The sequence below is a fragment of the Episyrphus balteatus genome, chromosome 4, assembly GCF_945859705.1.
Source record: "Episyrphus balteatus chromosome 4, idEpiBalt1.1, whole genome shotgun sequence".
NCBI lineage: Eukaryota > Metazoa > Arthropoda > Insecta > Diptera > Syrphidae > Episyrphus > Episyrphus balteatus.
The window spans coordinates 12,606,436-12,631,922 of NC_079137.1; the positions used below are offsets into that span (position 1 = coordinate 12,606,436).

The following is a 25,487-nucleotide window of genomic DNA, read 5'->3' on the forward strand; positions in this document are numbered from 1 at the left end:
AACAATGAAAACAGGTAATAAGCCTTCTGAAAATGAGACCCGAGTATTCTTGATTGTTCTAAGTCCACTTTTTATTTAAGTAAAGTGCGTACTTGTATAGGAATTGTTCTATGTGCAATTTTGGGTTTTTTTAAAAAATATTTTAAAAATAGTATGTACTTACTAATGAAGGAAGTTTATATTGTTTCCTCAAAAGGAAAGAACAAACTTTATAAAAAACATAACTTGAACTACTGACGAGCAAAAAAATATCGCTTTCAATCAATTTGAAACTTAAAAATCGTCCCCAGTAAAATTTGCTTTTTGTGACTTAGAACAATGTTGCTTTCCGCCGACGATATGTTAAGATTATATCACATGTTCGACAGAGTTGAAAGAAGAAGTTATTTGTACAGTTATTTTATATATATTTTTTTTTTTGTTTTAATTAACAATTTTAAACTGAACTGATCACTGTGGTGTATGTGCAACATTTTTTTAAAACCAATTTTCGTTGATTAATAAAAATGATTATATTGCCACGGAATGATTCTATTGATAATTAACATAATAAAGGGTCAACAAAGTCCTGCACTTTTCAGACTTTTGTCTGATTGTATAAGAGGTATTCTTTTCAATATCTCATCTCATGTTTAGGTTGACATTCAAAATGCCTATAACTTTTTTTTACAAATTTAATGTTCTTTCTTGTTATTACGAGTAGGTCGAAAGCTGGCAGCAGATTTGTTGCTTAAATAATGTATCAAAAAAAAACCCAAAATGTCACAAAAAAAATAGTACTAAAAATATTAAACAATATTCTATGAGCAAAAATCATGAACTTAAGAAAATATTTTATATTAAGAAAATATTTTATATTAAGAAAATATTTTATATTAAGAAAATATTTTATACTAAGAAAATATTTTATATTAAGAAAATATTTTATAAAGCTACGTAAAAATGTATTTACTTTTAAAAATTATAGCACCACCATAAATTACACGAAAACATAAGTAAAAAGTACCAAAACTCGGATAATATAATTATTAAATAAGAGAGCTTTTTTATTTGTGAGAGGTAATTTCGTGAGGTCGAACCTACACGAAAAAACTATCTTTGAAACAAACAAAATCTTTAATAACCTCTGCAATATTCACCCAGTTTTAATGAAATGCCATCAAAATTATACTTAGAACGATTTGGCAAAAATTCTTTTCAATAGAATGTTGCTCCTAAAACAGAAATTCAAGAACTCTTTTTAAATGCAAAATACAAAAATTGTTTTGCACAAAAATTCCAATGCATATAAAATTTCAGCCATCAACTAATAAAACTGAGGAATGGAAATATTGATTTTGATGCCTCGCCTTGCTCCTTGGAAACCCCCCAAATATTGCTTGAGAAAACATCACATAATATCTACTAACATAGCAAACGTCATGTACATTATAAGTTTGTATGTATGAACGGAGAACATTTAAACATATACTACATAAATAAATAAACATCTCTAAATGGAAATAGTGCGAAATTGAGCCGATGCATATGGACGCAGATACACGCAGCTTTTAGAGAGAGAACTGTGCATAAGCGTATAGAAGGTATTGGATGCTGCACATAATAATAGCTTCGCGTTGCAGCTGTACACTGTCTTGGGATATAGATAGATCTATAGAGTTTTTGGTCATTGCACGAAACGATATATGACGATAGAACGGCAATGATGGAGCCCAATTGAGCAGGCAAAAAGAGCTAGCATAGAAGAGTCATCCAATCAAAATTGCCATGAATATAATTTTGGGAAATATGACAACGATGATATCGAATCCACATTGGACATGGGTTGCGATTGCTCCGGACAGGAATAAACAAACGGATATGTCGTTTCGTCAGATGGACTATAATAACAGACAGACCAAAAGACAGACAGACAGACAGACAGATGGATTGTATACTGATCCAAAGTGCATTATTTTGAGATGGAGAGCGGTATCTATACACTTGATCCAATGTCGTCGCACATTGTGCATCATCGAATGAATCGCAGCATGTACTTGTACAAGGTGTTTCGATATAATTTCGATTAAAATGCCTAATCAAATTAATGTGAAACCACCATGAATGATTGTCCTCTTGACATCTTCTTGGCTCTGGACTTTGGGGCATGTGTTTTCCATTTTGCTTGTCTTCAGTTGGTGATGGCAAAGATATGGGATGTGAGTCTTCTTGGGGGGGATTGTGTTTGTGATTGGGATTGGGTAGGTATTTGATTATTTTATCGATTTGTTTTTGATATCTTCTTGCTCTGTGGTACTGCAAAAGACACCATACTTATACAACACCCCAGAACCAAGTAAAGTGGAAATCAAAGCAAAATACGAGATTTCCAGGGAAATTGCAACATCCGACGAAATTTGGCTAAATAATTAATGTCCATTGAAATGTTATTATTTGATTAGTAGAAATTGGTATAGGTAAGGTGGATTCCGCCTCTTTTAACCTCGCAACTAACACCCACCTACCAAATTCACTAATTTTGGGGATGAAATTGCAAAGGACACGAACCAAGCTTACACAGATTATTATTATTATTCCTGAAGACCAATATGGTATTTCTACCTTGTATATTGTACATATTGTCCACCATCACGCATATATGCATAATATAGAATAGATAAACATATAGGAGGGAACAACATTTTGCGAAATAACAGAGGTTAATCATTTGTTATATTTAAATGCAAAATACGACGAGAGAGAGAGGGAATTATTAAATTAACCAATATAATATGTATATTGTATATGTATGTGTGTGTATTTTGTTCAATGTTCATATCTTTGTTGATTTATTTACTCAAAACTGATGCTGCGGTAATTCCAAGAGATATGTATATTCGGCGAGGATCTTTGTTTATCATAGAGCTTAGAATTCAGGATTTGTAGCTATATCTTATGGAATGAAAGATTCTAATATGTATTTGAGATTGGTAAATAATTACATTACTGATGTATTTGGTATCTAAAAGATAAATGCATTTAACCTATGTCATGAAGATTTTTTTACATATTTTATGTTGTAATGCAACAAGCCAAAGCCAAAAGTTCAAACAAAATTACACTATTTTATTCTATTACACAATACACGGTTTCATAAAATCACTGTTTTTATGTCATAGCCTTCTGCTTTGACTTGACAGAAGTCTCATCGCTTTTGGCCTTTTCGAGCTGTAGTTCAAGAACTGTTAAGCCTACAGATAAACAATTTAGAAAATTACATTTTCTTATATCATTATATCTATACATAACTTCGATTTAAAGCATAACTGTTTTAAAAACAACAATAGAAGTTTTAAAAATATAATTCTAAATTAATATTTATTATTTTTTTATGAAAAAAAAAGAAACTGATTAAGGGCCAATTTTTCAATAGTCAGATAAACCTCAGATAGAGCTTATTCCTAGGAATAAAAGTTTTTTTTATATTGACATTTGGCAGTTTTTATTCATCTGATAGTCTAACTGACGATTGAAAAATCAGGGCTAAGAGAAAAAAAATTAACTATTCCAACACAATGTTCAAATTTTTGCCTGGAATTTAATCATTTAATATTTTTCTTCTAATTAAAAATAAAATGATGATAAAATAAACGGACTTCGCTAGCATAAGAATTTTTATATTTATACTGTTGAAGTTTTTTCATAGACAAAATAGGTTACGCATACACCATGGTGTCCCGCAAATACTTTGATTTGTTTTTTGCCTAGGCAAATTTTTCGAGATATGTACATACAGGGTGTCCCAAAAGTTAACGTCGAAACGAAAACGGTAAATAGGGTAGGTGGTGACAGTTATCAGAAAAATAATTTAAAAAATCGCAGCCATATATTTTGCGAGTTATGGGCATTTGATAAAAAGTCGAAAAAATGGTCACCCTGTGACGGTTTTTTATGTGCCGTGACTACAAATCTTAATTTTTCTCATTTTTTTCTTTTGTTACGGAACCTTGAATAACCCTGCTATCAAATGCATTCAAAAATTTTAACTCAGCTGCATCAGTTTTAAAGAGAATATTACTTTTTTACCCAACTTAGTACTAAAAAATTTTACATGACTCTAATTCAATGAGCCGTAGTTGAAAAAAAAAAATGCACTACGATGTTTCGGCAAGTTACCTTAAAAGTTGGTGTGTTCAATTCTCTTTTCAAAATGGTATAACATTGTTGGGAATATTTCATAAATAACCGAGATAAAATTTTTTTTCTTAAGAAATCCGACTTTTTTTTAGGTAATTTTTCCATATTATTTAAGTTTTTTTATTCTGAAAGGTTCTGAAAGGGTACAAAACTTGAATAATATGGAAAATTTACCTCATAAAAAAGTCGGATTTCTTAAGAAAAAAAAATTTATCTCGGTTATTTATGAAATATTCCCAACAATGTTATACCATTTTAAGGCAACTTGCCGAAACATCGTAGTGCATTTTTTTTACACTACGGCTCATTGAATTAGAGTCATGTAAAATTTTTAAGTACTAAGTTGGGTAAAAAAGTAATATTTTCTTTAAAACTGATGCAGCTGAGTTAAAATTTTTGAATGCATTTGATAGCAGGGTTATTCAAGGTTCCGTAACAAAAGAAAAAAATGAGAAAAATTAAGATTTGTAGTCACGGCACATGAAAAACCGTCACAGGGTGACCATTTTTTAAACTTTTTTTCAAATGCCCATAACTCCCAAAATATATGGCTGCGATTTTTTTTATTATTTTTCTGATAACTGTCACCACCTACTCTATCTACCGTTTTCGTTTCGACGTTAACTTTTGGGACACCCTGTATAGGTAGATACATTATACCAGAAGAAGCACGATCCAGTGCTTTTTATTTTTAAGATGTTTTCCCAGTACCAAAAGTTAAGAATTAAAGAAGGTATGGTCATTCAGTGTTTAGGTTTGTGTTTTTCATATGCACCTGGTTTCTGATGGTACGGGGAAAACATCTTAAAAATAAAAAGCACTGGATCTGGCTTCTTCTGGTATAAAGTATCTATATATCAGCGGCAGAATTTTCTAAGTAGGGTTATTGGACAAAACAATAATGCCACTTAATTCTGAAGGCCAAACTACAATACGAACGAATTTTTTTTTAAATGCAAGTTCGAGGAATGATTTGATTCAAACTGTGTGTCCAAACATAAAAATTACAAAAATCACGGTTCGTTAAATGAATAAGCAATAAAAGCAAAAAGTTTCTAAAAATCATAGTAAACTTTAGCACAATGCAATAGCCTAGTAATTTTAGGCATTTTTAACCCCAATCTGCTGAAAAATTCCTATTGGGCTGAATTTGGGTATACACCTTCGTTATGACGTTGTAATGAAGATGTGAAAAATCGACATTGATATCGTGCCGGCGTTATAGAGGTCAAAAGGTCACGAAAATCAGTTTTTCGCATATATCTCGCGACGTGTTGCTCAAAGGTCAATAGGGGTCTGTAGTAAAATTATTTGTCATAAAATTATCTACAAATATTGCCTTATGCATTTTTCTGTAAAATCAACCGTTTTCGAAATAGACGCTACCATTTTTTGTGGAAAATTTAAAGACAAAGATGTTAAATGATTCCGTCAGACTTGCTTTTTTGATTTTGTGTTCATCTTACGTTTGCTTAAACCATAAATAAAGCGCAAAGTCCATTGTTGAAAATATGAGGTATTGATCTAACCAAAAAACATTAGAATAAATTGAGAAATGTTCACTGCAATGAATATAAATTCACTTTTCGGTTTGAATATATTTTCACACAGGTTAATTTTTTTTTATAAATGAATCATTATTTTCAAAACATGATAAGTCCATGATTTTAAATTTTTGCAGGAGAAGAAAAAAACGTTCTATTTTCTTTTGATGTGTGTAGCAAAATTTATAAAAAATATATTTTGTAGAACTTTTGCCTAGGTACAAAATACCGTTTCATTTTTAATTTTTGGAGCGATAGTTCAAAAGATAAAAAATAAAAACGCTTTTGGACTTATCATACTTTGAAAATATACGGATGTGAAATTACTTTTAAAATGGGTACACAATTTTGCTTTCATCTCCAGTCTATCACAAAATTGTATTTGAGATTAAAATATAATGTATATATAATGTCCGGAGTGCTTCTTTAACTTTAAAGAAGCTTTAAACTTAAGATTTTCAGCCAGTAGCTTAATATAGCATTTACACATAAAAAAGCTGTTGTTTATTTTCAAAAGATGATAAGTCCGGGACTTATCCTGTTTTTGATACTAAAAAAATATTTGGCTTAGCTGTAAAATCGGATATAGATGGAGTAGATACTACATTATTTTGAAGATAGACGTGGTTATCCCTAGAGTAACAATTTAGTCAAAAAAACGAATTTTGAAAAAAAGTGGACTTATCATGTTTTGAAAATAAATGATTCAAATGCACTCAGCGAAGCGGGTGGGGTTAGCTAGTTATTTAAATAAAATTAGTCCGAAGAAATATGACACTTTGTACCAAATTTTCATACGGTGTCCAAAATGTAATCATCTAACAAATGGTTTTTTTTTTTTAAATTGACGTTCCATAGATTTGTCATCGTATACCTTCTTTAATTATGGATAAATGAATTAAATTGAAGTTATACATACATAAGTGAATTTCAGTTAAATTTATAAGTAGAGTAAACCAATTAACCGTCATTCAAGGAACACTTGTTTTTCTTTAAAAAATGACAATAATAATAATGTTAAAAATATTCCGTTTTATATTGAGATAAAGTGTAGAAAAAGAAATAACAACTATGGTCAAAACATCATTTATTCAACCAAAAACCTATGCAAGAATGACTGGAATATAAAATTTTATAAAAACAAAACAAAAAAACTAAAAATAAAAAAAGAAAAAAAAACACTCTTATGACATAAGTATGTAGGTATTTCTGACATCTAAAAACAGATTCTTTTCATAGAAATTGGTCCTTGAACAACAAAATCAAATTATATTTTGGTTATAAAAAGCTTACTCCTTTAATACAACCATGCATCATTCAAATTAATATTATATTTCTATATCCCTAGACGTTTTGAAAACATCTGCACCTTTTCGGGGAACGTTCGTCTAGTACTATTTTTTGTGTTTAACGGTTCATAGAAGAATAAACTATTTTATGCTCACTCCGTTTTACCAGTCTATTTTTATTTCATGGATCGACAGAAGTCTATCTAAACACCTTAAACACCGTCTGACCTACATATTCTAAGCGAATATGAAGGCTCCATTTTTAAGAATGACTCAAATGTGTGCACTAATTTTCAACTCTATGCGGACTTTTTTAAGGGGATTTCCTTTGTGAAAAGACTTTTTGATTTTTAACAGTTGCATTTGATACGAGCGAAGGAAGTCTAGAGGGACTCTAATGACAAGATGGACAAAGGCATTTGTTATTTTCGTCGATTTGAGACTATCGACTCTTTCTATTCAGCTCTATTAGAGGTTTTACACCGCATTTATATCTTATACACTACTCGTTTGAGCGTCGAAATTTTCTAAAGTCGAAGTCGATTTTCAAAATAATTTTCTTTAAAAGAAGTATTCAAACTTTAAAGCGATCTTAAAAACACACAAAATTTAACGTTATAATATAAAAAAGTAGAAACCTTTATCTTGCCATTGTACCTACTTTGGGTACAGCTTGTTTGCATTCCTTTGACCAAATTTTGTTCTATATTGTGTTAAGTCTCTATCAATGATACTTATCCAAGTAAACCAAAAGTGAAAAAAAGGAATCGATTTCATTCATTATTCGGTATACTTTCTACGGTCTACCGAAAGAGTCAACAATTACTTGCAATTTTCTACCTAGCTATGCAAAATTCCTTTAACAAAGTCTTGGTATCTCGTGAGAGATTCACAACTTAGTTTCTACTTGTCTCGACTCTTTAAATCAATACCTGCAAATTAAATGGCTTTACTAAAAGCCTCCATCAATTACTATTCAAATTCATCTGACCATTATCACCACTCTATATAACCTCAAAGCTTCTCTACACTGTATGTGATGTGCTCTCGATATACTATGTAGGCAGTGTGTCCCTTTGCCTTGTGTAGTATGTAGTTCTGTTTGTATTCCTCGCAAAACAGCAATCAAGGAAACCACCGAAAAAACAAACAAACTCCAAAAACCTCGGACTTAATCAAACGCACAAAGCCTAGCCTCTGTTCGTTGTACTATACGCTCTCGGAGAAACATTCTAGAGAATTCCAAAAGCTATACAAATACATATATATACAGGAACGGCATAACCCAATGCCCATCAACCGACTAAATCATCCTATCCTTCCGCCATAGATGTGTTTCAGGCGAAAATTGTCATTCGGATTTCGGCATGTCCTTAAGCTTCTCCAAAAACAACGGGAATCATATTATTATAAATTCAATGTGCACACAGGGTGAACCAAACCCACCACCCATCATCAGAAACAGATAGGGGCAAGAGCTGGATGTGGAAGGTGATGGGAGACCAGGGACATGGCAAGTGACTGGTACAAAAGGCATTATTTCCCGTACTGCAGTGCGCTACGCTTTCAAGAGGAGGACGCAATTCCTGAAAGGATTCTCCCCAGCAACTAACTATACCCCACCACAGCCGACGAGCGAGTGAAGCGAATGCGTGCAAGTAGGCAAAGCATACGCACGACACCACACCACCACCGACTTTACCTACTCGTATCTTGTATATGTATGTACTCGTATGAGTACAAGTATATTCTAGGATTCATCATCATCATCGATTTCATAGAACTAGCTATAAAGACAGAGATACATCATGACCGAAAAGGGTTAGCTAGTTACAGCAAAACAGAAAGGTGTGGACATACGATGGGGTAGAGACAATCTGAATCTGATCTGGAAAGTAAAATATGCTAATTTATTCCTCATTGTCTGCTTTAAAAAGAGGGTTGAATTGGAAAGTCGTACGCAAAGATATGAAATAGTAATTTTTTTTTTCGACGACCTTTTCAAACAACAACTTCTAAGGGATGAAAATACTCCACAACACACTTACCTGGTACTTCTATTTTATCTGGGTCATCGTCATCATCGAAATCTGAACCAGACGAATCGTCAACGTCATCATCACCAAAGTCGATTGCTTTCTTTAAAGTTGTCTGAAATGAAAATGAAAAAATAGAAAAAAACATAGTTAAAGACTTTTCGAAAAAAAAAAAGAAATTAAAAAAAATCTATGTCAATTGTTTCAAAGAGTATAAGAGCCTTGAATTATATAGATTTAGATTTTCTACAAAAGCAAGATATCCTTGAATGGATTTGATCTTCTTTGAAATGGCATGACTCAAACATAGAAGAGTTTTACTTTGGTTTTTGGTTTATAAACCTTTAGCTCTTCAAAGTATGGAGTCGAGAATTAAAAAGTTTTAAACCCTAACTATCAACGGTCTAAGATTCTTTTGTAGGCAACATACGGTCGAGATAAGTATAGCCTGATATTACACATCTAATATGCCGGCGATTAGTTATTTTTTAATTAATCAATTAAAAATATGAGTTTTTCGAAATTATTATCTATCTAACCGCAAAATTAGAGGTAAGATTGTAAAAAGCCGCGGAGTAAACTACAACTTTAAGGAGAACATCTCTGACGAGAGAATAGATATCATTTAAACTGCTTCGAGTTTACACGAAATCGATTGAATTCAATTTGGAAGACACTTCATTCGAAAAATGTCATTTCTCGGATTCAGCGTATCGAACGAAAAACATAACCCTAGGTGGGTTAGTTCAAATTGACAGACAACTATTTTGTGTTTCTAGGCAATTGAATCGGATTATGAACTCCGTTTGACCCGTAAAGTTCCAGGTTTTGAGTGAAGTGCCAAATCCACCTCGTATTCGGATTTAGCACATATGGATTGATTGTAACCCAGAAATTCTAACTAACATCTCTTACCTCTAACTAACAAAATACAATTGAATTATCTTCGGAATAAAAATAATTAATTACTAAAAACGCGTAGTTCTTAAATTTTTTCGATATATCGACGGTTAAACTTCATAACCTCATAAGCCGAAAAATTCGAAAAAAATATTATTAATGCAAGCAATTCAGAAAATTCAGAGCTATCTTTTGGTATATTCAGTTCAACAATGTTCTTTTGAACATTTTTCAGGAATGACGAAATTCAAAAGCTCGTATTGATATATCCCATACAAAAACAAGAAACAAAACATATTGTTTTTTGATTTCTGAAAAACTTGCAAAAACGACTTACGAGGTTATGAAGTTTTACCGTCGATATTCAAATTTTACAATTTAATGGCTTTTTTCTCATCGAGTTTTTTTTCGAAAAAATGAAATTTTATTTAAACTAATGTCATTCCTTAAAAAATCACTGAGTTTGCGGGTGTCTACTTTAAGGACAATTTTAGTTTTTTGTTCTAGATAAAAAAAAAAATTGCGACCTGCAGCTGGTAGCCCGTGACGAAAATAAAAGTTTGCTATCATCAGTTTATCATTAAAAAAATTCAAAATGGCTTATTCTGTTTCTCCTTTGTTTTATACCGCTGATATAAAAAGAGAGTCGATTTCGTGCATACAAGGTGTTTTTGTTCCCATATGAAAAAGATTAACATTTTTGTAGAGAAATACATGATCTACAACTTTTGAAAAGAAATCTTTGTTGTAGGTTTCATCATTTAAGATTTATAAAGGGTCTAGGTACCAAAAGTAAATTTAATATGATAAGAGACAAATTTAAGGGCTCTCAGAATTTAGTAAATTGTTCATCAAAAATATTTACGGTTTTCGCTTAAATGTAGTTCTTGTGCATTTATAAGAAATTTTACTTTGAACTTCTACCACAAATTTCGAATCTCCAAAAATCTCTACATAGCAATTAGATAAAAACACACAATGCAGTTATAAACCGAAAACCGATTTAAAATTTTTGGAGCTTTCATAAAGATTTTTAATATCGGCATTCAATTGTTGCAGAAGGGTTAAACACCAAGACCCTGGTTGTCAGCCGTTACAAACGAGACATTTGGCTTACACAAATTTCACGAAAATCATCACAAAATCAGTTTTTTGTCATAGTATAATTACATGAATGATACTAATCATCAAAAAATAATGAAAACTACTATGATACAAAATTCACATTAATTTGCAAGACATAACCATATAACCTGGTAACCTGATTTTCTTCTTAAACATTTTCTTTTTGAGATAACCTAGCTTGGAGGTCCATTTCTAATCCGAATTTTTGGTGCGACGAGCATAGAAGGACCAATGCCTAGCCACTTTCATTTCTCAACCATTTATGCCTGCGTATTTGCAAGAATGAAGGGGACCTACAGTTTACTTCTTCAGATTTATTTATTTTTTTTTTCATGACTGTGAGGATTTGTAAAAGAATTCACCAGCTGGACTACAACCTAGAACCTCCAGTGTGACCGTCCGGTTGTACTTCTTTATCTCAGAATTTAACTGGGTCAATGGGAAGAACAACACTCAAAAATGAAGATTGATACTAAAATATTACTTCTTCCATATCACTTAGCCTCTTGGGCCAAACAAAATATTAATTTTTAATAACAAAATCTGGCTAGAATTACACTGTTGAATTTGAATAAACAAATTCAAAATCTCTTCTTTTCGTTAAAATTTTTTTTTTAAACAATTTTTTTTGTCTATTTGCAGTTAGTGGCCAAACAATAAAAATTTGGTCTTGCATTTTTCTTTTACAACTTTTAATTTCATTTTATTTGGTTACTTGACCAAAATTACCAAATGAATTATGACAATTTATAAAGAATTAATAATTTTCTTGAGCAAACCATCTTTCTCAAATCGATTCTGAATGTAAATTCAAATATTCATCAAATACAAATAAATGAAACTATAACCGTTTACAACCCTTAAGTTATAAGAAAAGAAAACCCTATACAAACTTCAAATTTTAAAATCCATAACTGCACCACCATTGAATAAACATTTATTTTAATTTTAACTTGATGGCAGCAGGGCATCAGATCTGCCATCAAGAAAGTAAAATATTCAATTTTACACTACCAACAACAACAACATCGACCACCACGACAACGACTACTCTACACTACACACATCTTACCCATCCTAGAAAATCAATAATAAACACCAACCCAATAACTTTGAAGAAAAAAATCAATTTTCACAATAACTCACTTTTACACCGAATCAGCTTTGGAATGTAACACTTTATTTCTTTCAAAAATTCAGTCAGAAGCACAGGTTTTTAAATTTTCATGCAAATGTCTTTTATTTTTTTTTAAAGCTTCCTCCTTTGTCTCTCTCCAACAACACTTAACAGAACAGAGGTAGAGAGCAATATAGAAATAGGAAAATCCTTATTTTTAGAAATAAAATGTTTTATTATCTCTCAAAAACACGTCTTCACTACACGTACTATTCTCTTCGACTAAAAAGGAACCCTTTCCGTGGACTGGTGTTCAGCTTCAGCACAAGGATAACCAATTCTCGATTCCTTTTTCAAACCCAAGTATAGAAAACAGCAGCCGTAGTAGCAGCCAACAGCAGCAGCAACAACAAACAACACCAATATCCTGACACACTGGTGTGTAGTGTAGCTGTAGCTCGTCGCTGGTTGTTCATTCGTATACACCGTTACACTCAACTTCTTCTATTCCTTGCTCTGCTATATTCAGGCACCCTGAATGTGCCTGCTATTGCTTTGCCATGGCATTTCGGTTCGTTTCGTTCGTTCGTTTGTAGGTTTGTTCGTTCGTTTCGTTATGCTGTTGGCCTGAATTACCAAATCGCAACCCAAAATTGCTACAATCGGCGGCTGCGGCGATAGAGAAGCCTTCACTTCGCTTCACTTTCATATATATACAGTCGAGGTTGGTAATCACCCAAAGGATAATATTTAAGTTATATCTCTCTATAAATGTGATGGGAAAATTCAAGCCTCGTCGAGCACAAGTGCATTCGATTGGGATAAATAAATGATTTGGGTGGGATGATGTGGTGGGTGGGTGGTAGGTATTAGAAGGAGGTGGGCACAAAAGGCTTGTCCTGGCAACTTAGCAGAAGGACGACTTAAAGTGCTGCTGCCCAAATATACACACATACATAATAGACAGACGTTGTTAAATTATATTAAACGGTGGGAAATAGCTAAATTTTGTGTCGAGAGAGCGAGAGGTGAAAATGAATGAGGACGACGAAGACGACGACAACAGCAGCATTAGCGATGAACAAGAAGACGACGACGAAGACATCGACAACTTCGCCTTCGACTATACGAATACGAATAAGATTCTATACGACATTTGAAAATCAATAAGAAGGCATACAACAAATATACCCAAGTCCTCTTGCAATTATTACCACCGTCTTCGCTGAAATTCACCAACATCGTATAAGTAATCAGTCGTCGTCGTCGCAGCCACACCCAAAATCTCTGATTCAATTGAATTTTCGTCCTTATCACGCATCATAATTCAAATTTAAACTCGAAAAAGACTATTCATCACGATGATTGAGCACACACCTAGTGATTTATGTCTCTATTCCAGGACCAGGACGACATTTCTTTCAAGACAATTTAACATTAACCTATACAAAATAAAAAAAAACACACATAAAAACAGAAAACAGAAGGAAGAAAAAAAAACAAGAAAAGAGCAAGCAAAACAAAAAACTGAAAAAATCATGTCCCACAACTGACACAATCGCTTTCTAGGACCGGTGTTTTTGTTTTCATTTTTATTTTGTTTTTGTTGATTTTTTTTTCTTGTTTCGTTCGTTTTGTTTGTAATATTCGCTTTTTCCTCCCACATTTCATCACCCTTCTAACAGATCAACCCCCCAGAATGAGAGAGTTTTTGAAATAATTCAAATATAGGGTAAATATTTTGTATTTTTTTTTTTCTTTAGGATTCTACACGCATATTGAGGGATATTTTTTTTATTTCTCTTTAGTTTAGTATTGAAATTTGAAAACTACCCTTTTATTGAAGAAAAGGGAGCATTTTTTTTCTGAATTAATTCTATATCGAAATTATATTCATCCAGGGGTTGTTTTTTGGGAGAGTTCGAGTTCTTTACTGCGCATGTCTGATGAATATGAAGTTTTTGGTGGAGGTTATATTTTGGATAGGAATTTTGTGAAGTGGGCTTTACGCAATAATTTGGACATGGACACAGGACATACCTACATCGAGCGAACATTTTCTTATACCTACATGTGTGTTGTTTTTGGGGGGAATTGTTAAAGAGGGTGGCATTTAAGTAGATTGGGATCTAGGGGTAGAGAAAATTAAAATTAAATTCATATACGATTTTATTCTCAAAGCCAAGGCAAAAAGTATGTGAATGAATAAGTGACAATAAGTTAAAGTCAGTTTTGTCATTTTTTTTTTTTTTTTTTTTAGGTTTTTATCTAGAGAGTAGGTAAATAATAATTTTTAAATGCATATGTGTTGGTTTGTTGAATTTGTATAAATTAGATTAAATAAAAAAAATCAAGGTACATAAATGGAAATTTGGAGAATCAAGAATTATAAGGTGTTTCTTCTACAAAAATAAAAGAAAATATTGATTTCACTTGTTTGAATATTTATTTCAGACTATACAATCAGAAATACCTGTGTTTACCTTTAATGATTAATGTTTGTAGGTAAGAATTTTAAGGGTGATTGAAACTTATTTTTTTATCCAATAGCTACACAGTATTTTTACTAAATATATGTAAATAAAAGATTGCATGTAAAGTTAAAACTAGTTTGGTGAATTTTCATTCCGAATTTTAACGGTTTTCGGTTCATTGGAGATATGCGGGAAAATTTCAAAAACCCTTACTTTGAACCAGTATGTTGCTTTCCTGACCATGTTGATTTTTGTTTTTATTTTATATAATTCTTTCACTTAACCTTTTTTTAATAATTAAAAATATGAATTAAGTTTAAGATTTTATAATTTCAAACATATGGCTAATCTTGATGGTAATTCCTTTTTAACACCCTTTTTTCCTTTGAACTTAAGGGAAAATGCATACAAAATTGTTTCTAATTCCACTGGTGACTGTGCAGATATGGGAAGTCATCAAGTCTATGTACGTACAAAACACACATTTAAAAATGTTTAGACTAAGTTTTACTCATCCATTAGTAAATAATTTCATGCTAAAAATAAGTCAAACTATCAACTTTAATTGCAACTGCTTACTTACTGCTTCTTACGACCATCTATGATATTAAAAAAGCCTGTGATAACTTTTGCAAGAATACATGTGATAAAAATAGTGATAAAATTTTCCCCAAATTGACTTAGCTGAACCAACGATAGAAGGAACTGATATAATTAAATTTACTCAGATGTTATTTGCACGATTTTTGATAAATCTGTTAGAAGTTATAATTGTAGTCAATGCAAGGAAGCTCTATGGTCGAACTACTAATTTCAATAAGAATTCTTTCATATTGAAGGTTTTGAATGAACAACAACAACTTGTGTGCGTTACCACCAAGTTCATAGGCTGGAGTTATAGCTATTTTACGGGGACAAACCCGATCATCAGACTCCTTTCAAGTTCTTTCGCAGTTGATGAAATCAGGCGCGTACAAAATTGAATTTTAAACGGAATCACAAAATCAACCAACATTCAATACATCATACCGAATAATACAAATAATTTAACACAAGTTAGTGGCCCGTATGCATTAAAAAATAGTAAATACTAGCAATAGGATATTAATGAGTATAAACTAGGTTTGATATGCACAAAATGTGGATATAAAACGTTGATACTTTATAATTTTTCAAGCATTTACTATTTTTTATGCGTATCACTTATTGTGTCGAATTCTTTAAAGCTTTGTATTGAGCACTGAGTTTCAGCGATATTTCAAATTTAAGTTTAATTAAAAAACAATATCATTATGTAATTCAATACTATTGGTTTATAAAGTAAATTAAATTAAACATAAACACAATTATTTCAAATACTGTTTTCTTTTCGCTTCTCTGATTAACCATAAACCGTTAAAGGAGTATAATGTGCAATCTAGTAAAACAAAAATAAATAAATAAAAAAAAACAATTAATTACAATCCGCTAAACAAAACGGAAACGAAATCAAAACCAAGTAAATCAACAGTAAATTGAATTTTAATAGGCAAAGAATAAATACAGAATTATTTCATTTCTAAAGTCGTCTGACTAGCAAAGCTAAAAAAGTCAATGAATAAAATTACTGCTAGGACGTTCCACGAAATATTAACTTTTAAAACTGCGCGCTCCTTCACAGAAAACTTTCCTTTAGGTCTATGCACCTTACTTCATTCATTAAGTTAAAAAAAAAATATGATAGACAAAATGTTATAATATAAACAATAATAATCGTTTAATAAATCTCATGTAACTTAATATTTGTTTAATGTTTGTTCATAAAAGATAACAAAAGTCAAGCAATTAATGCACCATAAAATAGTATATAATGGGCGGTTCATATGACTGATACCGTTTTAAACTTTAATAGTCATTAAAAAATTGTTTAGATTGGGATTTTGGTAAAGCAGACTTTATTCAGAATAATGACTTTGCAATTGTTTTGTTAAAAGCGGAAACTTATGGAAGTATTGTTTATTTTTATTAGGTCCCAAAAGATATTACATATTTTGTTCACTTTGATACAAAAACATTCGAACGAAATTGTGTATAAACAAAGTAAAAAAAAAACAATAGTATCAAATTAAGTGTCAGAAGCGACCATACAGTTCAGAACAGCGCAAACACGTGAAAACTGTCAGAACAAAAAAGATCAGAAAAGTACAACATCAAGTTTTATAGGTTTGACTATTGCCCATTAATTTTGAAAATTTAATAAAAAAAAAATTGGTTGTAACGATTTTTCATTCAAATAAATTAAAATTAATTGGCATATTGTTTAATGTTCACTTTAAATTTTTTCTTCATAATTATAAGATTCTAAAGAAAGGAGATTACGAGATTACCTTAAAAAAGAAACGAACACATTTTTTTTTAGGTTATCGCGTAAATCTGACGTGATAGGGTAAAATAGACTTCGAATCTGGTTTCAGCGACCTGAAAAACATATATGTAATTAACGTAGTCGCACTTCCAGATTAAAAACAAAATTTTCGAGGCTGTAACATTTTTTGAGGTTATCTTGAAAACCTGACTTGGTGGGGCAAAATGGACTTTGACCCTAAAAACCTATGGATTCCACTAAAAAATAGCGCAAAACACAAAGTAGATAGTTACTATCCCTTATAAAAGGTTTGAGATAGTCATCGGTAAAAACCCGTTATCTTAAAAAACTGTCCATTTTTCGACTTTCTTCTCAGGGGCTTCTTGATCAGGGGCTTTAAGAGAACAACATACTAAAATTTCAGACAATTTCACCGAGAGCCACCTCCCATACCAAATGCGCGGGGTCCTTTAAATTTTGTTTATTCATTTTATCATATTTTTGTTTGAATAAAATAAAACAGCTATGTTTTTATTCGTGCAAAAGGTTAAAAGAAATAATCTTATGTTACAGATTTTAATGGTCGGAGAAGGGAATTATAAAGACACAAATCCCATGATTTTTTTCAAAAATCCAAGAGAGAGTTCTCAAGAAGACTGAAGTTGCGTTGAGTTTTCAACTAGTAATATTCTTATCATCGCGCATCGGAACCAATCGAAGCATTCGTGAGGAAAAAATAACAGAATCCTTTGACCCAAAAAAATTTTTTTATTTTATAACTCAACATGAAATAAAAGCTCGTTAGCTAGATTTTTTTTTAATTTAAAATGCATAATGCATAATGATTTTCTCAGTTAAATTTCTGTGAGAAAGTGATATACATTATCGAACTTGTTCTGTATTGTATAAAAACAATACACACAAAATCCACTTGAAAAATTGAGACGATTTCTAATAATACATTAAGGATGTACAGTGAACACTAGAACCTTTCGATTTCTAGATTGCCGAGCCACCATGTAATTGGGCTATGTGCTAACTTACCAATATTCTCCCATATATGCGGGTTGTATCTAAATTCAGAACTCCAATATCTAAAGAAAAACAAGCTTAGAACTGAAAAGTAAAAGAAATTCGATGTTTGACGGTTTAACGCAAAGTAAGTTGCCAGATTCTTTAATGACTAATGACTTCCAACCACGATATCATTACTTTTATGATAATACGATGCCACCAAGGACAGTTTCTTCGAGCTCGTCAAATATACTTGCGAAGATATCGCTTGCTTTAATATTAAAATTTTTACAAGCGAATTTAATGAGCATAGCTAATCGGCTTGTTGCGGGCCAAAATGTTGAAGTAAAGAAAGGGTATTAAACAAAATCAAGATTCACTCAAGTATTATGGATGTCCAAACATTCCGAGGGAAGTACTTCGTGGCGCAATGGTTAGTGCGTTAGACTATAACGCCCAATTTATGGTTGATTTTATTAAAACGTTCCTTGGAGCTAACTTTCACTCGGATCATTACCTCATAATAGGCAATGTTCGGATGCGGATATATGCGGAGTTTCGAAGTCGGACAACTACAATTTGAATCGTGTGTAAAATAACCTCTTAAGAAGTCTTACTCTAATGTTTCACTTGTCCACCACAATAAAACCCCCTGGTTGGATGATAAATGCCAACAAACGCATGCAGCTAAACGGAGACCTTACAAAGCGGAGCTGAAAATTTGGAGATATCACGATGAAGGCAATTTCGTGAACTCGACCTGGGCGAAGTGAAAGAAGCCATTTTCAAAACTAAGTCCAATAAAGCTGTTGGAATAGACGATGAGCTGTTTAAAGTACATAGCAGAGGATAACCTGGTTGGTAGTATGCACCAAGCCATCTAGCGAATTTGGTCAGTGGAAGGAAAGCATGCCTGAAAAATGGAATCTCAGCATGGTCTGCTTTAAGGAAGGAGACCCTCTGAACTTGTGTGCGATTCTTGCGTGCATGTAATTAATTTTCAACAATGGAAGGAATTTCAAATTAACGCCGAGTCGGAAAGGCGCTTTGTCAATTCCTCGCAAGAGAAAGTACCCCTGAAAAAATCTTTTGATTTTGGTACTCAGTATTTTACTGAGTAAACATTTTATGCTATAAACAACAACAAACAATTACTTTTATTTATTATTATTAATAAATCTTTTATTGTTGAAGGGTCATAAATGTTTAAGTTTAGAAAAAAAAATGTCTCTGTAAACCAACAAATAAAAAAAAATTGTTTATCCTTAGCAATCATTTGTTGTTGTTTCCCGTGTAAAATTTTACTGTGCTAAGTACTGAGTTACCAATAAAACACGGCAATTATTTCATATGAAGAAAAATAAATGCTCCGAATATGCCTGAATCTAAATCCGGAATATACCTTATCTTATTAGCCAGGGTCTGAAAAAATTCTAACACAAGTTTTCTGTGCTAAGATAGTCTACCTGTAAGTAAGCTACAGGTCGTTTCAAATCAAAAGTCCTGACTCAGAGTTTATTTTCTCCCTTCCAATAAAATTGAGAACAAATAAACAAAAAACTCAATTTTATTGGCTCATTTCGACAAATCAACTCAAAAATAACAATAAATCATGCTTGTTTGAATGAAAGAAATGCTATAGGTCGTTTCAAATCAAAAGTCCCATGGAAAATTGAGCAAAAATAAAAAAAACTCATTTGCTTACTGGAAGGAAGCATTTATGAGGCAGCTGAACTTTTTCTAAAATTACGATAAAATAATGAAGAACAGTTCTTGAAATCCCTATTTTAATTAATTAATCCGTCTGTGAGATTCACTGGGTTAGCCTCAGAAAGCGGAGGCAAGTCTCCTGGGCTTGCATCACTCCATATCCGCTGACAATACAAAAAAACATACAATTATTTCATTATTTATCATTTGAAGGCAGTTGTGATAACTTTTCCGAAGATATTGTTATAGGACTACGTGAAAATGGACCAGAAATGTCCAGTTTATATGATAGCAATTCATAACTTAAAATTCTATTCACATCTTTTCATTTGTATAACTAAGCAGTAAATATCATATTTTTATTTTTCAATTATTTTGGAGTCGTCACCATAGAAATCATTAATAAACAAATTCAGATATTTCATTTGTTTATTTTTATCTCTAGCATTTCTTTCATTCAAACAAGCATGATTTGTTGTTATTTTTGAGTTGATTTGTCGCAATGAGCCAATAAAATTGAGTTTTTTGTTTATTTGTTCTCAATTTTATTGGAAGGGAGAAAAAAAACTCTGAGTCAGGACTTTTGATTTGAAACGACCTATAGAGAAAAAAATTAGCAAACGAAAAATCTGAATTTGTTTATTAATGATTTCTATGGTGACGACTCTAAAATAATTAAAAAATAAAAAATAAGATATTTACTGCCCAATTACACTGCACAACAAAATTGAGCTTTTTGTATGATGAATTAACCAAACACTACTTTTCCAAAGGTTTTTGTTGTGCTGAACTCGAATCCGAATTCAGAAATATTCTATCAGCTCCCGTTTTTTAAATATTACCGTTAGAATATGCAAAAACACCTGTTTCTGAAGTTATGCTGCAATGTGTGGGAATTTTTTTGCAACACTTTTTGTGAAGGTTTGTATAAGAATTGCCTTTTTTCTTTAAAAATCTGTTTTAATCTTTGCGATATCTTTTTTATAATCCGAGATATTTTAATTTGAAGTTACTGCAGTTTGAAATTACGTTACTGATAAAATAAGCCAAAACACACGTACTTAAACTTAAGATATCTCAGATAATAAAGCAGATTTCGGAAAGATTCAAACAGATTTTCAAAGAAGAAAAACAGTTCTTATAGAAACCGTTAAAAAGTATGCCAAAATAAGGTACCTCACATCAAAGCATAACCTCAAAAACAGCCAAAACACGTTTTTTTCGCAAATTCTAACTGCAATATTTCAAGAACTAAGACTGATAGAATATTTCTGACTTCATATTCGAGTTAAGCACCCCAAAATCTATTGGAAAAGTATAGTTCGGTTTATTCATAATAAAAATAGTCAAATTTTGTTGACCAGAGCTATCAGCCAAAAAACGTGTTTTTGCATTTTCTAATGGCAATATTTCAAAAACTAGAGCTGATAGAATGTTTCTGACTCCGGATTCGAGTTCAGCACACCAAAAACCATTGGAAAAGTATTGTATAGTTTATTCATCCAAAACCTTGTTGTGCAGTGTTATACAAATGAAAAGATGTGAATAGAATTTTAAGTTATGAATTGCTATGATATAAACTGGACATTTCTGGTCCATCTTCACCTAGTCCTATAACAATATCTTCGGCAAAGTTATCCCAACTGCCTTCAAATGATAAATAATTAAATAATTGTATGTTTTTTTTTGTATTGTCCCCGGATATGGAGTGATGCTGAAAGGAGACTTGCCTCCGCTTTCTGAGGCTTACCCAGTAAATCTCACAGACGGATCAATTAATTAAAATAGGGATATCAAGAACTGTTCTTCATTATTTTATCGTAATTTTAGAAAAAGTTCAGCTGCCTCATAAATGCTTCCTTTCAGTAAGCGAATGAGTTTTTTTTTATTTTTGCTCAATTTTCCATGGGACTTTCGATTTGAAACGACCTATAATGTCGTTTTCGATTGGTTTCACTCAAGAATTGACTCATTCTGAAATCGAATGGACAGGTCAAATCGCTTCCACTCAATTCTGTTTTTTTTTATTTGTCTGAAATTTCAAATGTCAAATATATGTATTTGTATTATTTTTTTCTTACAAACGAAAGTTATGGCGTTAGATTTAAAAAATTATGAATTATTATTCGAAGAAAATGGTAATTTACCCATTAATGTATCCATTTTTGACTTGTAATTAATTTACATTTCAGAAAACAATAAATTGTTGAATGAAAAACAAAAAACACTGATTGAGTGTTTTTTTTTTTTTGACATGTGAGTGAATTCTGATTTGAATTCTGTTTTGAAATCAAGAAGAGAATTTCTATTCTGAGAAGCGTTCTGCATGTCATATTCGTGCGAATAAAACACTTTTAGAAGGCTTCTGAATGATTCCGGAAGCTTTCTGGGAGCCAATCGAAAACGTACTTAAATTAACGTTATTTCGCTTTTAAATATAACTATAGTCATAAAGTATGTTCAACGAGGATTTTTCTAGATCAGAACAGGACAGCACAGTTTCGTGAGAAACGTCAGAACAAGTTAGAACAGTCATTTAAACGTCAGTTGTCAAAAAAAAAAAAAAAAAAAAATTGTAAATTATAAGAATTTTTTGTTTATCGTTTCTCGTTATTTTTTTGTGTTTTTATTGCGAAAAATATAATTAAAAATTGTTTTTAGTTATAAAAACCACGAACACCCGAGAAATAATCGCACAATTAAATCAAAACAAAAACAAAAAATGACAGCAGTGATTTTGACACTTCTCACGAATCTGTTCTAACGTGATCTGACTCAAAAGCAAGAACAGAAAATCCTGTTCTAAACTGTTCTAGGTTTGTCAATGAACAGCAAACTAGAACAGTTCAGCACAGAAAAAAAGTCAATGAACAGCAAAAAGCTGTACTTTTCTGCCTAGAACAGTCCAGCACAGCGTCAGTGAACAGAGCTATTTTCTCCAATGTCTTTCGACTCAATCTTGACGATACCATTTACATAAAAGATATTTTTTTTGCTTATACATATTAAAGACAGAAAGGTACACTTCTGTCTTTAATATTGAAACTCATACAGTTCCTGAACGTATTTTATACGTGTAATTAGCTTATACATATCTTGAAATCCATTCCTCGAAATGAGATCTTCAGGCTTACTGAAGATGACAGAGCATCAATTCTTATAACTATATTTTTAGAATCCGAATTTTGATTACTCACATCCAAAATTGTATTGTTTGGAACGCTGTAAATTATATAAAACTTTTAATGAAGTCAACTTCTGAATTTAATATCAACTATCTATCAGAACGCATAGGTATAGCTGAAATTTTGTACTCATACTTTGGTCAAGCTACAGGTAAATAGACCTTAGTGCTTAGTCCAAAAACTTAGGTCCAACGTCTTAAATAGCTAAAACTGGAATTTGCCCGAATTTGTTACGGACGCTGGATACCTACACTAATATGTGCAATATAAAACTTAAATGGATTGAAAGAAACGTTCTATTTTCCTAAAGTCCAACATAAACTAGATAGCAAATTACATTAAGAAATAAATTATTATTCTCTTTCTAAATTGAAATAAGCCTATTCTAGAATCACTGAATCAGAATATGACTAAATAGATAAACTAACAATAATGAAGTTTCAATAAATACAAAATAAAAAATAATTTATTCAAAAACCATAGCAAATTATTCTGAACTTAGTTCAAATAATAATTTGAAGAAAAAACAAAAAAAAAGTTTTGTTTACTTTTTTTTTCTTCAATTTTGTACGCCACTGTAAGTAGACACACCAACACCACAAAAAGTCATAGTATGGGATTTTTTTTTTTTTTTGTTTCCTGCATTAAATTCCCCTTCCATCACATGTCAGAGTCAGAGTGGTATGGAAAGGGAAGTTTTATTTCCACATGTTTTTTTCTTCTTTTATTTATAATTTCAATACAAAATGAATGATTAAGAAATCAAAATAATATTTTAAGATTATTTTAATTATCTATTAAACAAGATATAAATATATAGCATACATAACCTAGCATTTAATAAAACAAAGAAGTTACACAAAAGTGTTTTTTTTTGTCTGTAAAATGAAAGAATGACAGCGGACAGACAAGAAAAAAAAATATCCCAACGAAAAGACCTCGTCCAAATGAACGAGACAAGAACAAAAAAAAAAGAATAAGAAAAAAATTGTTTTTCATTTACCATTTTTTTTTTGTGTCCTTTCGACAATAAATCCAACAAATTATATAAAAGTAATCCAATCAAATGAATTGTGTGATTCTTCACTGCACAAAATAATTATTATTAAAAAGAACAAAACTTTTTTTCCTGGAAAAATCGCCTCCGACGTAAATTTTTTCCAATTTTTCTTTCTTTTTTTTTTCTATGGCGTATAGATTCGATGTCGATTGAGCTCGACTGAGGGAAAATTATATTTTGCAAAAATTAATACACTTTTTTGCTATTTTAATTACACCGCTTGCTTGGATTGATAAAATATATGATTCATATAAAAAAGAGCAAGGTGTTTTTTTTTATCAAAGAAAATCAAAATAAAAAAGCATTTGGTTATTAAAAAAAAAACGACGAAATTATAATTTTATTCGATGTGGTTTGGTTTTTTTTATCACGTTTTTTTTTTGTTATTCAGTGCGCGAAAAGACACACGAGTAACCGAGCCAAAAGACATGGACAAAGTGAGAACGAGAAACAACCTTTGAAAAATATATTTCTTTTGAAGGGGATTTTTGCTTTAAAAATGAGAAAAAAAATCATCTCTTATTTTTTTTTTGTACTCACTTTTTTATTTCTCTTCGACAATGTGGATTTTTTCTCCATTTTTTTTTTTCTAGTTTTTGCTCTTTTTGCCTGTTTCTGTCTAGTTCTCTTTTGTTGGGAATTTTGCAAACAGCTGGTTTTGGCTAATGTGTAGGAAAAAGATAGCAGTTTTTTTTTTGAGAGAAAAAAAATGAAAAGCAAAATTTTGGAAAGAAATATATTTTTTTTGTGTGAAAGAAAAAAAGAAACAAGTATTACCTTTTTCAATGAAGATGCAAAATGGGCATCTCTTTCGTGCCGATTATGGGGAACTGGACAGACTGAAATTTATCGAAATGATAGAATGCAAAGAAATGAAAAATATTATAAAATGTAGGATTGTAGTAGTGTAGCTCATGGTTTTGTTTTATTTTGTAGTTTGTCGAGTCTCGGTAAAAACATGGCGGGTTTTACAGGTTGTAGATAGGAAATAAAGGAAGATCCGTTTGACGGTTATATTAGTTATTTTCAAATTAATTTTCATCTCTTCCGAGTGGAGCACGCTGACAAAAAGGGAAATTTACAATGGCGCAAAATTTACAATTTTGCGCCAATACAATTATATACAGTTTTAAGTCAATTGTCAATTGTATTGGCGCAAAATTTTAAACGATTAAGTAAATTGCTAAATCCATTTTAGTAAGTTACTAAGCCAAAAAGCATACGGATTTTTAACTAAGTAACTTACTAAATCATTTAATATTTTACGCTAGTGTTTTTATTAAATTAACTTGTTTTTTTTGGATGAGGACTTACATTTTGATTAATTCCAAATGAACTTGCGTTTTTTTTTTCTAGGGAGAAGTCATTAAAAAAATGTAGAATTTTGCTTAGCAAGTTGGTTTCATTGTTTAATTTCAAGGATTTTTTTAGAGGGTTCCCTATAATTGCTCTAAATACTGCAAGGAGTGTCTTTGGCGTAGTGAAAGTAACTTTAATAAATAAAGGGGTATTT

General features: G+C 31.3%; 1 protein-coding gene across 7 annotated transcripts in view; it reads right to left on the reverse strand.

Moving 5' to 3' along the window:
* Positions 1-24,636, reverse strand: part of LOC129918126 (protein strawberry notch) — a 41,465-nt gene extending 16,829 nt beyond the window's left edge. For 4 of the 7 annotated variants that reach the window (XM_055998492.1, XM_055998489.1, XM_055998490.1 and 1 more), the window contains exons 1-2: positions 24,515-24,636; positions 9,058-9,160 (exon numbers count right to left, since the gene is read on the reverse strand). In XM_055998492.1, the coding sequence (XP_055854467.1) occupies positions 9,058-9,160; positions 24,515-24,553 (142 nt within the window). In that variant the 5' untranslated portion in view covers positions 24,554-24,636. Of the gene's footprint in view, positions 1-9,057; positions 9,161-12,216; positions 12,423-15,535; positions 15,563-16,020; positions 16,066-24,514 lie in introns of those variants that run through there. The other 3 variants (XM_055998487.1, XM_055998488.1, XM_055998491.1) reach the window with 3 other exon arrangements.
* Positions 24,637-25,487: the final 851 nt, after the last annotated feature.